This window comes from Phyllostomus hastatus, unplaced genomic scaffold, assembly GCF_019186645.2.
Source record: "Phyllostomus hastatus isolate PE091 unplaced genomic scaffold, TTU_PhHast_1.1 phas_scaffold_345, whole genome shotgun sequence".
NCBI lineage: Eukaryota > Metazoa > Chordata > Mammalia > Chiroptera > Phyllostomidae > Phyllostomus > Phyllostomus hastatus.
In genome coordinates this window covers 13,117,056-13,132,938 of record NW_025334024.1, presented here as the reverse complement: position 1 = coordinate 13,132,938, position 15,883 = coordinate 13,117,056, and the positions used below count along the sequence as shown (strand labels likewise).

Genomic DNA, 15,883 nt, shown 5'->3' with positions numbered 1-15,883 from the left:
AAGACCAATTGTTTAATATTGCAATAAGGTTCAAAATAGAAAGAGTACTGTTTGCATCCAGTAAAATATGCACATTTGTTTTCTTACGATTATAGATAATTCTTGTTCTGAAAGTGGTAGCGGATACAATGGCCACCTAGGGAATCCAAAATCAGAACTCAGTTTATTGCTTACCAGGCAAGGAGGACCCACAACTCTTGGGAAACGTGAATCTCACTGAAATATAGGAGGGCTAGATACCACATGAAAAAGCAGCTTTATCTAAGGGAGGGAAAAGCTGGTGTGTTAGTCTCCGGCTGCCTCAGAAACAAATAGCAAAGCCTCTCTTAGCAGAGGCTATTACTCGGTTTTATGTCCTCGACCCTGAGGGCATGAGCTTCAGACAGGTCCAGAATGAGTTATGTAATGTCTGGGCAGGCTCTGGGTCACACAGCGGGCAAAACCACGCAGGCTTCTCCCTTCACACACAGACAGATAAAAAGAGCAAACATTATTCTACTTGGGGGGAAATTTTGTATTGCTATGCAAAAATTAAATGCAAAATATACTTCTAGAAGACTACTCAGCAAATTGGTAATAGTGGCCGCCCCTTGGGAGGGACCAGGATGATGATTTTATGTCTGTTGTTGCTACATAGTAAATGCATGATAAGTATTCTTTGAATGAATGGATGGTGAATAAAGGAATAAAATGTATTTATTGATTTACAATTAAAATAGCATCAGAAAGAGTTAGAATTAAGCAAGTAATGCTGAGTTGCACAGACGATTTATTTAAGAGGTTTAGCAGTGCTGGGGGAGGTGGAAGTTAAAGGGAGGCCATTGTGGGGGTTTTATTTCTCACCTCATGCTTCGTTTTTCAGGGTTCCCTCATACCTTGATATGTTCCCTCAATAACACCTCCTTGGTCCCGATGACCTTCAAACTGCGTATCCCTGGGGATGGCGTTTCCAGTTGTCGGGATTATTCGGACAACCAAGGCTCCTCTTGGAACAAGGGTGAAATACCCATAACGAAACCTAAAGAATTCACCATCACCCCCAGCTGTGGCACCATTCGCTCCCAAGGATTTGCTGCTATCAGGGTAAAGTGACAGCCCTCCAGCACACAAGGCCAAGCAGCTGAACTCCCAGATAGCCAGCTGTTGGGACCACATCTAGGCCATGCTTGGTGCTGCCATGGTCAGTGGGAAGGAGTGCCTCCCGTTCACACAGGAAGGTGGGCCCATGAGGAGGTGAACCACTGTGGCGAAAGGAGCCGGGTATAAATATATTGGGCAAAAGAGCGGACACCACTCCAGTGGATTTCCATCAATCCTGATGTGTTGCCTTCCCCCAGAGCAGTGGGTTGTAGTGATTTCTAGTGAAACCACTGCTCTGTATGGATAGCACACCCATCAGTACAGATATAAACCAACTGAAGGACTCACTGGTAATTAGGTCCTCCTTTCCTAATTTAGACTCAGATGGTTTATACCAATAAATGTCCACATGTGTGCCCCAGATGACATCCAGTTTATCCAGATGTTTAATCTGAATCTGGGCTTCATGGCCAATGTGGATGTGATGTTTCTAACAGCACTTCGCATTCGGGTCCACAGGCCTGATGCTTTGGCTATGGCTCTGCAGTGCCTCCAGCAGAATTAGTTCATGGCCAGCTGAGAACAGTTTCACTGTCTTCCCTCACTTACGTTTTCTTCTCCAAACAGTTAGGTCTAGCAACATTGAAGGCTGCTAAAGTGAAATGATTTCATCTTTTCTGGGGAAGAAAAAAAGATAAGACTTAATAACTAAGGTGGTTAATTTTCTCTTTAGTCATTGTCTGTGAATATTTAATTCAGCTGTGGTTTCATCCCTCAAAATTATTTTAAATGCTTCATAATATCTCCCATATTATCCACTCATCCTAGATCTTTCTGGAAGTTCTTAGCTCTTTCAAGGGCTTCTCCACGGGTCCAATGAGGTTTGATATCATATATCATCATCACTTCTCAAGGTTGCTGTCTCGGTCTGTTTTGGCTGCTCTTATAAAATTCCAGAAACTGGGTGGCTTATAAACAACAGAAATGTATTTCTTACAACCTGGAGGCAGGAAGTCAAGATCAGGGGGCCAGCATGGTTGGGTTCTGGTGAAGGTATTCCTGCAGCTTGCAGACTGCTGAGTCCTTACATTCTCACACAGTGGAAGGGGCTAGGGAGCTCTGTGGGCCCTGTTACATAAGAGCACTGATACTGTTCACGGGGATGGCACCCTCATGAGGCATTCACCTCCCAATGGCCCCACCTCCTAATACCATCACGCTGAGGGCTAGGATTCAACAGAGGAATTTGTGGGGATGCAACCATTAAAAAATCATAGCAGTTGCTGAATTTCCCAAGGAGAAGTGTTGCTGCATTGAATTTGTTTATTTATTTATTTTATTTATTAAACACTCAGCCTACATGTTAGCTAACTTTCCTTCCTTCCTTCCTTCCTTCCTTTTTTTTTTTTTTTTTTTTTTTGCTTCTCCCATATAGTACAGAAAGATTTGAGAAGACATAGATCTACCTAGCAGTCTTCTGCCAGAACCACTCGTTCTTCTGCCTTCTAACCACAGGCCGGGTTCTGGTGAAGGGTTACATCTCAGAGACGTAAACACGGGTTAGAGTCACTGTAGGAATCTACACACCAGGGCAGCTGCTTCTCTCCAAATCTGACGTGTTTTCTTCCCAAATCAAAGACCCCATCTTCACTTTATTTTTTCCTTTGTATTTGGCCAAGCCTTCTCCACGCTTCAATTTTTTTTCATGATCTGTACCCCAGCCACGTCTGTGTGGACCCAAATTTGCATCCAGAAATTCCCTTTGCACCCAAAAAATTTAATTAGTACCTGATACATAATTTATAGCTAGAAAAGCCTTAACTTGTGCCAGAAGCTGTTTTCTAGACTTTCAAGTATCTCTTCCAGTACAAGTCATTGTAAAGCAATTAAAAATTGTAACAAGGCTTCAAAAGCCTAAATGTACTGTTTCACAACAGTAAGTAAAAACACAGGGTGAAATTTACTGGCCAGATATTGTCCTTGGGTGGACCTTTCTTTGGATCTTCCTCTTTTCTGCTCTAATACTGAATGTAGGGGCGGGGGACAAGATTTCGGTAAAAAAAAAAAAAAAGACTAGTTGATTTCTTACGGCATTCTCTGCAATAGACATGCTTATGTCATTTATTTTGCTATAAGAGAAATTTAGCTGTAGTGCTTTATTGGTGCATTGAATTTTCATAATTTGGATAGCCCAGAGGTGTAGGGAATGATTTAAATTGCAATAATTAAGGTTCGTTTGATACTGCTCATCCTTCCGGGCCATTTTCCCCCTTATGAAGGCATACAGTTTCTTTGATAAAAACATCCTCAGAAATGAGCAAACCTATTGTATTAAAGCCATTGGGCTTCTCACCTGGCCTTTGAAAAAACTCAGCACGCCCTGACCCTGATATGTGACTTGTTCCACTGAAAATGTGAAACGCCGTATCCCATCATAAAGCACTCAGAAGCCTCACTCATCAGTGTGGCTGTCCCCTGGCTCCTTTCTCCACTCTGCGGAGGGAGAGCTGGACTTTCAGAAGGGCAGCTTTTCACCCTTTTCTTTCCAGGTGACCTTATGCTCCAACACTGCGCAGAAATATGAGCTGGCCCTGGTGGTGGACGTGGAGGGCATTGGGGAGGAAGTGCTGGCGCTCCTCATCACAGCGAGGTATCACACTCACCTGCTCCTCTCTTCCCAGTCTCCCCTGAGCCGCCCGTGTGGGCTGCCTCTTGTCCTGCTTCCCTGGGAAGGGAGACTGAATCTGATTCAGATAACAAAGCTTTAAAACAGCAGGCACACCTTTGGCAGAGATAAGAGCAGGGATGTGTGTGTTTTGCCATATGAAGAATAATAGTGCTCTCTATTTTTGACTTTCTGACTTTGAAGGTATAGAACTAAAAAGGGTTTAGCAGAAAGATGTGAACAGTTGCTGTTTTTTATTTTTATCTTTAAATACAGTACTCCAGAGTCAATGCAGCAGGAAGAGTGGTGCTCACAGTTCTGCAGTGTAAGATCCGTTTAGCAAGACGGTCCTGTTCCAGGTTGCAAGTGGGCCCTTGGCGAGGCCATCTCTAACCATATCAGCTCCTCAGAACCAGCGCCAACTTCTCTTCTTTTTAAGAGACAGCAGTGGGCTCTGGGAGGAGGTTAAGATCCTGGCTTTTCTGATGGACTGTGTCTCATTGACCAAGTTACAGTCTTTCCAAGGCTGGTGTGTCACCCAGTGATGATGACAGTGATCCTAACCACGGGCCACACACTTGTCAAAGTAAACAAGTCTCCAGGTCCAGGACTTTAGAGTGTATATCTGCTATCTAAAGGAAATAGAGGAAATTTCTGGTAATATATCAATTCCTAGGATTTAGGCCTGTAGTGAATCTTAGGAACGGGCACCTTAAAGAAGGCACAGACATGCTACTTGGTGGGGCCATTACAACAGGCACCACTGCCTGTGCCTTGGGCTTGAGTGAAGTCAGAGAGCAGCCTGCAAAGAACTTCAAGGTCAAGGCTTTGTCATGATCTACTTGCTTAGTATTGCCTCCGAAGACCTAACTACATTTTTTTTTGTTTGGTTAAAAAATGCACAGTCTTTCATCTGGTCCTCTCTATACCCAACTTTACCTTTTTGTCTAGTCTTGCATTTTTCTATGTGGATTTATTCTAATACTTTCCAGGCTCTTTTCCCTGCAGCTATCCTGATTTTTTTTTTTTAAAAAAGGTCCTAAGGGGCTATGAGTTTCCAACCACATATACTCTGTGTCCCAAGTCAAGTACTATGAACCCTCTCAGCCACAGTGTTTCAGGTAGTAAAGGATTAGCTTTAGGAAAGTCATTGGGTCAAATGACAACTTCCATTTTAGCTGAAAATGAGCACCTGTTCCATGCAAAATCCCAAGCTCTGGGATTAACAAGACTGTCTTTATGTCACTGCTTTAGTGTAATCTGTAGGAACTGCTCAGAGACTCTCAACAGAAGAACTGCCTTTCGAACTTGCTCCCTGAAGTGGTTTTCCCAGAGAGGCAGCAGCATCTCTTGCCACGCCCCCACCGCACAGTCTGCATCCCTTACTGAGCCCTTCCGTGGCACTGTGCTATGCCCTTCCTGCGCATTATCTCCTGTGTTTCTCGCAATGCCCTAAGAAGAGCTAATGATGCAAATGCCAGCCCCTAGAATTACCTTCATTTTACTTGTAAGCAAATTGGGCCTCTGGGAGGGAAAAGAACTTGTTCAAGGTTGTACTTGGTAAGGTCAGTATTGAACCTGGCCCAGGCTGATTCAGATGCCATGCTCCTCACAATTGCATTACATTGTGATAGGGCAGCAGGGCAGGGCAGACACTGAGATTCACAGGTAAAAAATAAAACCCAAGTCACCTAATGATAGACCTAGTGCACAGGCAGGGCTTCAGTCCTTCCCTCGTCAGCACCTAACTCCCCTCCCCAACATTTCCTGTTGTCACAGCACCAGGTCTGGGTCCAGCAGCTGCCTGAGCCCGTTGATCCAAGCAAGACAGCTGTTCTGCATAGGAATTAAAATTATCACCATTATTTAGATGGTGTTACTAGTCCTCAGGGGACTCTGGTCCTAAGTGTCACAGCTAGCTAGGACCCCGTGCTGGTGGCCTTGCTTGTTTGTCATGGAAACAGACCCACTACCTTAAGTAACTTGTACTGAGGGGGCCCCTTGCCAAAGGAAGGCCAAATATGAAAAACAGTGGAAATGTTAGTCATTACCCATGGGAAACAGCTGGTTGAGTCCTGCTTGTAGCCCTTTTTTGATTAAAAAATGGTGGCTGGGGGCTGAGGAAGAGAAAAATGGAAGGAGAGATCTGAAAATGATTAATGTAGTTATTAAAGAAAAATACTATATGACAGTAACAGATGCGTTTAACTTGGCATTCTGCACTTCTGTATGTAAACAAGCTTTCTATCCATTAAATTTTTTAATGGGCTCCTTCCTTCGAGCAGGTGTATTGTGCCTTCCCTCCGCCTGGTTAGTACAGAGGTGGACTTCGGACGCTGCTTCCTGAAGTACCCGTATGCAAAAACCATCCAGCTTGTCAATCACGATGACCTCCCAGGATGCTATGAGGTCTTGCCTCAGGTGAGTTACTTTATCTTTGTTTTAGTGTAGACTTTCCCTCAGTAGGAAAGAAAAATCTTTCTTAAGAGCTATATTCCTGAATTACACATGACCTTCTGTAATTCTGATTTTTAACCCTGGGATAATCTAGGGGTTGGGTAATAAAGCCACAGCTGGATGGCCACCTGCATGAGTGAGCAGCTGCAGGTGTAAATAGTTGCTAATTTCCCTGAAAAATTGCCTTTGATAAAGAAAGAAAGGGTCAATTAAGCCAACACGCAGAAGTTGCACCTGCAAATAATTGCCTTTGGGTGAACCATGCACGGAAGTGAGGGAGAGCTGGGAGTTTTCATGTGTCTGTGAGTGGCTGTGACTTGAACAGCTTCATTAACATATAGTGATGCAATACTTATAAATGGGCTTGTTGGACTAGAAGGCTAGAGATAATACAGGAATGGAAAAGGAGAAATTGCTTCTGTTTTTCCCCTGCTCCCTTCCCAGGAAATTGCTTCTTAATGTTTTATGAAATAGCTCTGTCCACATGCCACTCCACCTAGCTAGGTGGGAAACTAAGCAATCAAACACATAGGACTAAAGATTTTAAAAGATCTGTACAGCCTGGAGTAGTGGAAGTTTCCTAAGGAGATGCAGTTTACCAAGGAATGCATGTGGGTTTACACTCAGTTCTGTAAGTACAGTCCTCTGATAGAAATTCATGCAAACAAAATCAAATGGGGGTTTTATGTGGCTACAAGTTCAAAATGAGTTCAAAGGCCAATATGGGGACCACAGAACCAACGGAGGGTTAGGCCATGTTAGAGAAACATAGTGTTCAGCCAGAGAAAGGAGATTGCTACCGATCAGCACAGTGTCAGAATTTTGTCTTCAGATCGTGGCATTGCATTTTTGTAATAGAAACTTAGAAAAAGAATGAATCATGTTCAGAGTAACCAGAAGGGCAAACTATGTCATCCGAAAATCCAAGTCACATGAGTAGAAAATGTAGTATTTAATCTGGAACAGACAAGACTTAACCAGGCCAAATAGCTATCCTTCAATTAGTCGAAGGACTGTTATGTAAAAGAGGGAATTACAGTTATTCCGTGGGCTTCTCTGAGAAAGAACCAGAAGCCAAGGGTGAGGGGTGACAGGAGACAATTTTTCCGACTTTCAGACACTTAGCAGCACAGCAGGGGATCCCTGCACAGTGCACGCTCTTCTGGAGGACTCAGAGCAGAGCCTGCACCTGGAGCGATGGGGGAGCTATTTCCGAACAACTGGGCTGGGAAAAGGGTGAGGCACTTGCCTCAAGCACAAAATTGAAGGGAGAGCCAGAAAAACTCAGTGTTCAAGATAAATAACATCTTCATGTTACACTTTAAGAGATCAAACTCAATGGTGAACAAAATATCAAAACTTGATCTAAAAACAGAATCAGTTTTACTGACTTTCCTTTTGCCTCGGGCAGGACAGTGCACTGCTGCAGAGGGACGGGGAGGTAGATGAGGCCACATTAGACTCGACCAGGCGTGGAAAGACTGGGGGGGGTTTGCTCCAGGTGGGTGAAGACTGCACGCTCTGTCCTTCTCTTGAGGAGCTGAAGTTCCAAAGAGTGTTCCCCAGAATTACCTAAACTTATTTGGCCATGGGGCTTTTAAGGTTTTATTTGTAGTTGTCATTGCATGAAAGCTGTGGTGGCCTGCAGAACAGGTTCTGTGCAACGTCCACTGGGAGACACTGGATGGCATTCATTCATTCATTCGTCCGCCTATTTCCCCATTTATCAAACAAGTAATGAGCATCTATTTGGGGACAGAAAGTGTACATGTATTGAGAAGAGGCCCAGGTCATGCCCTAATAAGTTTCCAGCCCATGATGACCACAGACACATAGATGGTGTATGCTGTGGGAAAGGACCCCGAGGTGCTCCCTGGGGAGAGCGGAAAGCGCTGACTCTAGAGCACTGGGGACACCCGGGGATATCCAGGATGAGTGTGTGGGCAGGGAGCGGGCATTCAGGGAGAGGAGACACGTGCAGAGTTGGAGGTAGGAAGCAGGATCATGTGTTTAGGAAATACCAGTGGCCTCTGTTGATGGAGCACAAAGGGACGAAGTGGTAGGGAGCAAAACATGGAGGCGTGGAGGGCCAGGTTAAGGAAGGTGGCCACGGGCAGCTGTTGTCTTGAACTAATTCACACTGTGGATGATTTCTGCATCTTGCTGGGTTGTACACTTTGGGTTTGGGGCCTTATGCACATCCCACTTAACCAAACTTCCTTCTGACAGGATGGGGGTGCTCATCCCTGCGTACTTGCTTGAATGAGGAGACATTTCTAAAGAACCTCTGTGGGCGTAGGACAACATTTGTTTCATAATATGCTGTTGATTTTACACCCCACCAGTGGCATGCTTATCCCCCTCACTCGTCTCTTCCACCAGGTGCGCGAGGACTCGCCCGCTGTGCTGTACTCTTGCCCCAGCCCCCGTGGAATCATCTCTCCCCAGAGCACCGTTCACATCCCCCTGACCTTGGAGACCCAGGTCCCTGGGAAACACATGTCCCCACTCTACATCTCAATCTTCGGGAGCCAGGACCCCCCTGTGGTGAGAGCCAGTTTTTAGAATTGCAGTTAAAATTGCTGTACTTTTTACCAAACTTCCAAGCCTCTGCTTTTAAGGCATATGTCATATTTGCATATTCTCCAATTGTTTGTAGTTCGAGAGTTCTGCATTTTCACTCCTTACTGGTAACAAACTAGCAATACATTACTTCAGGAATCTATTTGCGGATAACTCCGAAAGTAGTGGTGTTTTGTAGCGCTTGTTCTTAAACTCCTTTCCGGAGTTTTTCACGTGCTGAGACATGCCAGGCCCTTTTCCGGGCCTATTAAGTCCAGCTCTCAGAGGGGAGAGCACACGTGGGTTCAACACCCTCCTCAGCTGCTCCTGTGCGAGGCTTGGTTTGGGCATCGCCTGCTCGCCGCGCGTGGGCTCTGAGTTCAGTCTCACTCGCAGCTCGGCAGATCTCTTCCTGTGTACTGACCGGACTCCTTGCCCAAAGTGAGCTGCCTTCACTGTTAAGATAAATAGCCTCTTTCGAGCTGTGGGAAGAGGGAGGCCTGGAAAACTCTGTGAATCAAATGATAAATCTTAAACCTGAAAGGAAGTTGCCCAGCAGGCTATGAACCCCTAGACGTTTGGTTTACTTGAGTGCTGGGTGACACCAGCGTACATTTGTTCAAACAGGTTCTGATTGCTTAGCTAGTAGGATAAACTAGGATTTTGCTTCTATCTCTTCTGTGTAAGATGCCATAGATGAGCCACCTGACTTACACAGCAGCATCACGAGGTGCCGCTGCTCCCCTTCCCCTGCCTGCCTGCACTGGGCCCACTGTGCACCAATGCAGCTCACAAGAGGGTCATTTGCTGAGCCACCAGCATTTTATAAAAGGAAAAGACTCCTTTCCCGGCTGAGGGCACGGGGTGAGGGGACCAGAATAAAGTGGATTGCAGCCCTGCACAGCTGTGTGCAGTAGACGGCCCTAGAAAAGCAACACAAGGGGGCTCAGTGCAGCCCCTTCCGATTCTTAGCTGCCAGTTCTTAGGCCCTGCAAAGTGTCCTTGAGGTAGGCTGCTGGGCGGTGTAGAGAGGACCATTGCTGTGGTTTCCTCTCGGCGCATGGTTCTGGGCTGACCCAGGGAAGCAGATCACCCTGGAGGAACTTCAGACTGGATTCAGAGGTCTGAGCAGTGTGGCACTCTTTGTCCCTCTGACCCCGGAGTACCAAGGGGGAGGGATGTCAATTCTATTAAAAGCATTGTTTCATGCCACTTCTTTTTATTAGAGAGGTGGCTGTTTCAATCGATTGTAAAGGCCAGCCATTTTCAGCTATTTCCATGTTCTCTCGCTGGGAACACAGGTGTGTCACATAAGGAGCATTGGTGAAGGCCCAGTTATCCACATACATCCCGTTCAAGTTGATTTTGGCAAAATCTACGTCTTAAAGGAGTCCTCCAGGATTCTCAACCTCTCCAACCAGTCCTTCATCCCTGGATTGTTTAAGGCACACATGGTGAGTAGATTGTGGGCCGTCATGTGATTGAAGTACGGTTTTGCCCAAGTCTTACAGGCGGTGGCCCTGTCTTTGCGATGCCCCTTTGAAAATGATCGCCAGAAGCAGAGATTTACATGGTTGAACTGCATTAAACTGTGTTATTCTCATCCTCAATCCCTCCTTATTATAATCGTTTTGTTGACGAAGCAACACTATGTATATGCATGTAGTTTGGTAAATAAGCAAATATAGTTACTGTAATCTCAGTTCAGGGAGATGCTCCAGAGATTTCCCACTGAGCTGTACCTAAGCCCAGCCCATATCTCAAGAAAACACCTTTTAAATGTCTTTTGAACAGAGATAACATGTTCTTTTTTGCAGAATTTAGGACTTTCTAATGCAGTGATTGATTGATTTTGGAAGATATTTTCTAAATTTAAATATAAAATTTAAAATAGTTAGCCCTTCTATCCACAAATTATTGACATTTGAATGAATGCTAACATTTGGTTTTATCATTTGTCAGTTATTTCTTTTTTTTTTTAAAAGATTTTATTTATTTATTTTTAGAGAGGGAAGGGAGAGAGAGAGAGAGAGAGAGAGAGAGAGAGAGAGAGAGAAACATCAATGTGCGGTTGCTGGGGGTTATGGCCTGCAACCCAGGCATGTACCCTGGCTGGGAATTGAACCTGGGACACTTTGGTTCCCAGCCCGCGCTCAATCCACTGAGCTACGCCAGCCAGGGCATGTCAGTTATTTCTGAAAAATCAAAATTATTAATTTTATAAAAGTCACTATCAGAATGAATAGAATTTTAGTTTTCTGCTAACTTCAATCACAGCTCCTCAGAGTCATTGGTCCCAATTAGCAGCCATTTACTATTATCATTATTCATTTTTATCATCATTTGTCTTTACTCCTTGTAAAGGCAGCCAACTCCCATATAGTCACTGCTCTTTTTAGCATGAGGTTCAGATATTGTGTAAAGAATAAAGTCTAAAGAGAAATTCTACAGAAAAGATGCCTTTGCTAGTCTTTATCCAATCAATCGATGTGTTTGGTGGAAGGCGTGGGAGGTGATGGGTTTGGTGAATTGCTTAGGACATGCTGCTTCCAGTCCAGTTTTGTATGTGCAGTGTTTACAGTAGGGGAGGGAGCGAAAGAGTCAGCTGAATAGTTTAGGGCAATGAGAGGTGGGCACTGGCGGGTCCTTCTGTTATCGCAGAGGAAGGAGGGGCAGAGACCCCAGAGTGCTTAGGAACAAATACCGTAACTATTTCCTTTCTCACGCCTCCCCTTTCCTTCTCAGATATCTCCAGATTTCACTGTTGATGGCAATTTTTGGTACATTTCAAGAGCAAAAAGCACATCAAGGATCTATTGGGGTTGTTTGTTTGTTTGTTTTGCTGATATAGTGTACGTATTGAATGACACAACTAGTTGTTAAAATGGGACTTTTCTTTCCCACAAAGGTTTCACGATTCCATCTTTTGATTCTTTAATATCATCTTAAATCAGCCAGCTCCAGTTCCTAGGAGCCGAATGTGTGCTGTGGGTGATCTGCTGTGGAGGGTGTTTCCCCTCAGTCCTCCCTCGGAACACTGGCGCTCACTGAGTTGATTGCCCTGCTGGCATCAAAGTCATTTCAACTGTAATTCTTATAGGTGAAAATTAAACTCCTCATATTTTGACTGGAATTTTTGATGGATTTCCTAGTAAATACTGTATGTGTTAATGTTATAGAAACTGGATTATACTAACTCAGAAGTTAACTACAGTGGGAAGAAATAGAAAACCATTTTATTAAATTTCAACTTAATATACAGTGCTAAAACTGCCAGTTCATTCTTACAGAGTTTACTAAGCATTAGGAAATAGTTTTCATTAATAATCGTCTGTTCCCTAACTAAGCCGACGGCTCAGAACCCAGGTAAATGGTCAAATATTTACTGCACTTAATTTCTAGCTCACTGAGGAGTGAGCAGGGTCAAGGGCATGCTGTTCATTTCTTCCGCTATGACTATGAAGTCAGGTTTGGAATTCCCGTTGACGTCCTGACGGGAGGGGTCATTCTCTCTCCTCTTCTGGCTGCCAGTGGATGTCAGCCCTCCCTCCCTAGATGCGGCACCCGCTGACAGCCGTCTGTCAGCCGCCGGTCCTGCTCAGCCCAGCGCACGGCATGCACGTCCTGGCAAACACTGTCCCTTAGACAGAAACATCTGTTTGTTATCGGCTGGAGGGTCTCAGAGAAGGGAAGCTGGAAGCCCACCGTCACTGTGATGCTGGGGAGATAAATGACACTAAGAGCAATTTTAAATTTCTGAGATATTAATGCTATACAAAAAATGACTTTTTTAAAAAAAAACCTGAAACCTCCTAGTATAATATGTGTGAAGAAGCAGTGAAAATCATATTCTTTTCTGTTCCTTTAAAGCTTAACTGATCCTGAGAGTAGGAAAAAAAAAACTGATTAGTAAAAGAAGAAGCTGCGTGACCTGCAGCAGTAAGGTCTTTGCGTTGGAATGCCTGAAATACCAACCTCCCTAAAGGATTCCAATTGCAGACTTACTTGGATTAAGCTGAAGGACTCAAAACAATAGAGCAAGTCACCTCTGGTTTGGAAGGGTGAAAAATATCAGGATGTGAGAACAGAGCACAAAAGGCCCTTCTGGCAAGACTGTGGGCGCTGCGTGTACACACGGTGCTCCTTCAGGAAGACAGATGTCCTCTCTCTGGTGACAGCAGAAATGAGGGTGGGAATATGGTAGTTTCCCCCCCCAGCGCTGGGACCTGCAGCCCGGCTGGAAGACAGCTGCCTTGTTTGCATGGGCGCCCCTTGCTAGGTAGAGCAAGTGCATTGCTCTGCACTCGGTTGGAAGCATCTGGAATCCTTTTCCTTTCCCTTTGGCTGTAATTCAGCCTCGGGTACTGTTAATTTGAGGACATGTATACAAATGTCAGTGACACCTTGGGATTCGGCTGGCACCGAAACATCGTCACAGCGGCCATCTGCCTCTGTGATCTGCGGGAGGGGCCATTGTAGTTAGATTAAACTTCAGAGTTTTCAGGATCCAGAAAACAGGAATTCCGATGCCTCATTCAAGCGTGGTTCTTTTTAAACTTTCCTTTTCTTGGTCTCTTGCCAAAGCCACGCATAGTGGTATGGCATCAAGGACATCATTGGGCTTTTCCTTCAGACCCTACGCCCCTGGGCTATTTTTTCATTTAAATGGGGATCCCCTGTCTACCTTTACCTGTTTGTATGCCCGACTCCTTCAAACGACAAGAGCCTCTGCTTTGAATTCCCAGCACCTAGCAGCAGGGTTGAAGATGACAGTGCAATGGATGACATTAATTTTGACCCATGTTTATTTAGTTCTGTTTGCAACTTGTATGCAGTATTTCGTTTACTAGGACTCCATGGGAGAAACACTATTATAATGCCCACCTTAACGAGGTAGAAACAGAGGTGCAGACAGGTTAGGTAAATTGCCATAACTACCAAGTGGCAGAGCCCGGTTCCGACGCCTGGCGGTCCGATTTCAGACCCATGAGCTTTTACCCACAGTGCTGCCGTGCTGCCACCTCGGCCCGCTCACTGGTTGTTGAAACGCACTCAGACATGGTGAAAGGACTTGGGCTTTCTGTTCACAGAAGGCCCTTAGAGGTAGACATCTAAAAGAGCAGGTTTTGCCGAAAGCAAGAAATTAGGGAGCATTTCCGAAATGGACAGAAGGACCAAGTATTCTTCATTTTATTCAGAGATGTGTTAAAATGTATATATGCAAATAATCTCCAACATTATTTTCAATCAACCATAATTCCTCCAAGTATATATCTGAAATAATGACAGTTTACTGTCCTGCCTTTTTTGATTCTTTGTGACATGGTATGACAGAACATTCAGTTCTCATATGTAAATGTGTGTAAAAATTCTTCACTACTATAGTTCTTAGAAGAGGTTAAATACAAAAAGTTATGACCTATTTTAACCAAGTTAATAGACCAATCCAAAAGCAGATTGGCAAGCATTTTGCATCCAGTGAGATTTTGGGTGCTTTTGGTGCTGGACCCTGTCCATTTTAAGAGCAAGTGAACTGTAGGCATTCTGGAGAGGTGTGTGTATGTTTGTTGTGTGGCAGCTGGTTTGTGGAAATCTGTAGCTACACTTCACACACTGCACTATCCCCACATACCTTTGAAGCTCACGCTAGAGATCTGGGACTCAGTTCTTCCGTTTCTCCATTGAGGTATTGGTGCTAGGGAACTCTCTAATGGACAAGCAGTAATTCTCCAAGGCTTTTTGATAGATGCTCTCATTAAGATATTACACCCCATAACGTGTGTGAAGAGAGGGTAGAACGAGCTGTTTCTCAGCCTTTAGTGGATAGATTAGCTCTGTCCTCGGAAAGAACCATTACCTCAATGGAAGGAAACAGGTAAGAATAAAGAGATGTTAGTGAAAATGAAAGAAATGGGCCTGAATCAGAGACCAAATGCGGTTGTTTCACCTCTTTGTATTGTTTTTTGTTGTCATGGTTTCTGAGGGTTTTGCAAAGTAGTAGCTTTGTGTATAAAACACACGTTTGCAAGGTAACCTTTGGGTTTTAGCTCATCATTAAGCTTTCATGTTGACTGCAGTTTGTGTCGTACTTTCTGTGTCATCCCCATGCCCTTTAGGTTTGCAGTGTTCTCTTTGTAAAAACTTTTTTGTCTACTGGCGTTTATTTATTCTTCTGAAAAACATATTTTATTGTTTATGCTATTACAGTTGCCCCAATTTTTCCTTTTGCCCCATTCCACCCAGACCCTTCCCCACCCCGCTCTCAGGCGGCTCCTCACAGAGCAGACGACCCAGGCTCTGTCGGCTGAGAGAGCCGCCCCGTGACACGGGCCGGCCAGCAGCCCCTCTGCGAGAACCCAGGTTCTCCGAAATGCAGTTGGCCCTTTCCTTTCCCGGCAGAAATGTCTGACTGCAGAGGTCAGTGTGTAGTTACCATAGTTTAATACAGGAAAAATCAAGAGATACACTTGACACTCAAATCTGATTCATGTTAACCTTTCTCACATTTACCTTAAATCCTTTATATGGAAAAAATAAAATATTAAAGTTGGAGTTTTATGTGTTCTTCTTGCCAGTCCCATTTTCTTCTTTCCCCAGAGGCCACCTTAACATGAATTTGATGTATATCCAAGCCATTTTTCTATTTCTCATTACAGGTGAATATGTATTCATAATTACTAAGTAGTGGCATTTTGTTGCTTTAAAATGTATCTAAGTTTTATCACTGCATGTAACATCATGCAGATTGTTTTTCTGACTCAAGATTATGCTTCCAACATTTATCTGTGTCAATACATATACATCTATTTAATTCATTTTAGCTGTTGTGTATACTCCACTTACCAATAGTATGTTTATCTCTTTGCCTATTGGTTGATAGTCACGTTATTATAACAATGCTGTAGTAAACAAAATATACGTCTCTTTGTGTGCGTATGCAAGATACCATGTACTTTTGAGTGTATGTGTATATACCTATCAGTGGGACTGTTGGATCTTAAGACAGATGTATTTTCAACTTCATTAGATATTACCAAATTACCTGGTAAAGTGATTATATCAATGTGTCCTTCCAGGAGTGTTTGAGATATCTGTGCCTCTAGTAGGCTAAGACTTGGT

General features: G+C 44.1%; 1 protein-coding gene across 1 annotated transcript in view; it reads left to right on the top strand.

The window, feature by feature from the left end:
- HYDIN (HYDIN axonemal central pair apparatus protein) overlaps positions 1-15,883 on the top strand; it is a 322,142-nt gene that overhangs the window by 143,602 nt on the left and 162,657 nt on the right. The window contains exons 14-18 of the mRNA XM_045819132.1: positions 863-1,083; positions 3,630-3,730; positions 6,031-6,166; positions 8,585-8,749; positions 10,066-10,218. Of these exons, the coding sequence (XP_045675088.1) occupies positions 863-1,083; positions 3,630-3,730; positions 6,031-6,166; positions 8,585-8,749; positions 10,066-10,218 (776 nt within the window). The remainder of the gene's footprint in view (positions 1-862; positions 1,084-3,629; positions 3,731-6,030; positions 6,167-8,584; positions 8,750-10,065; positions 10,219-15,883) is intronic.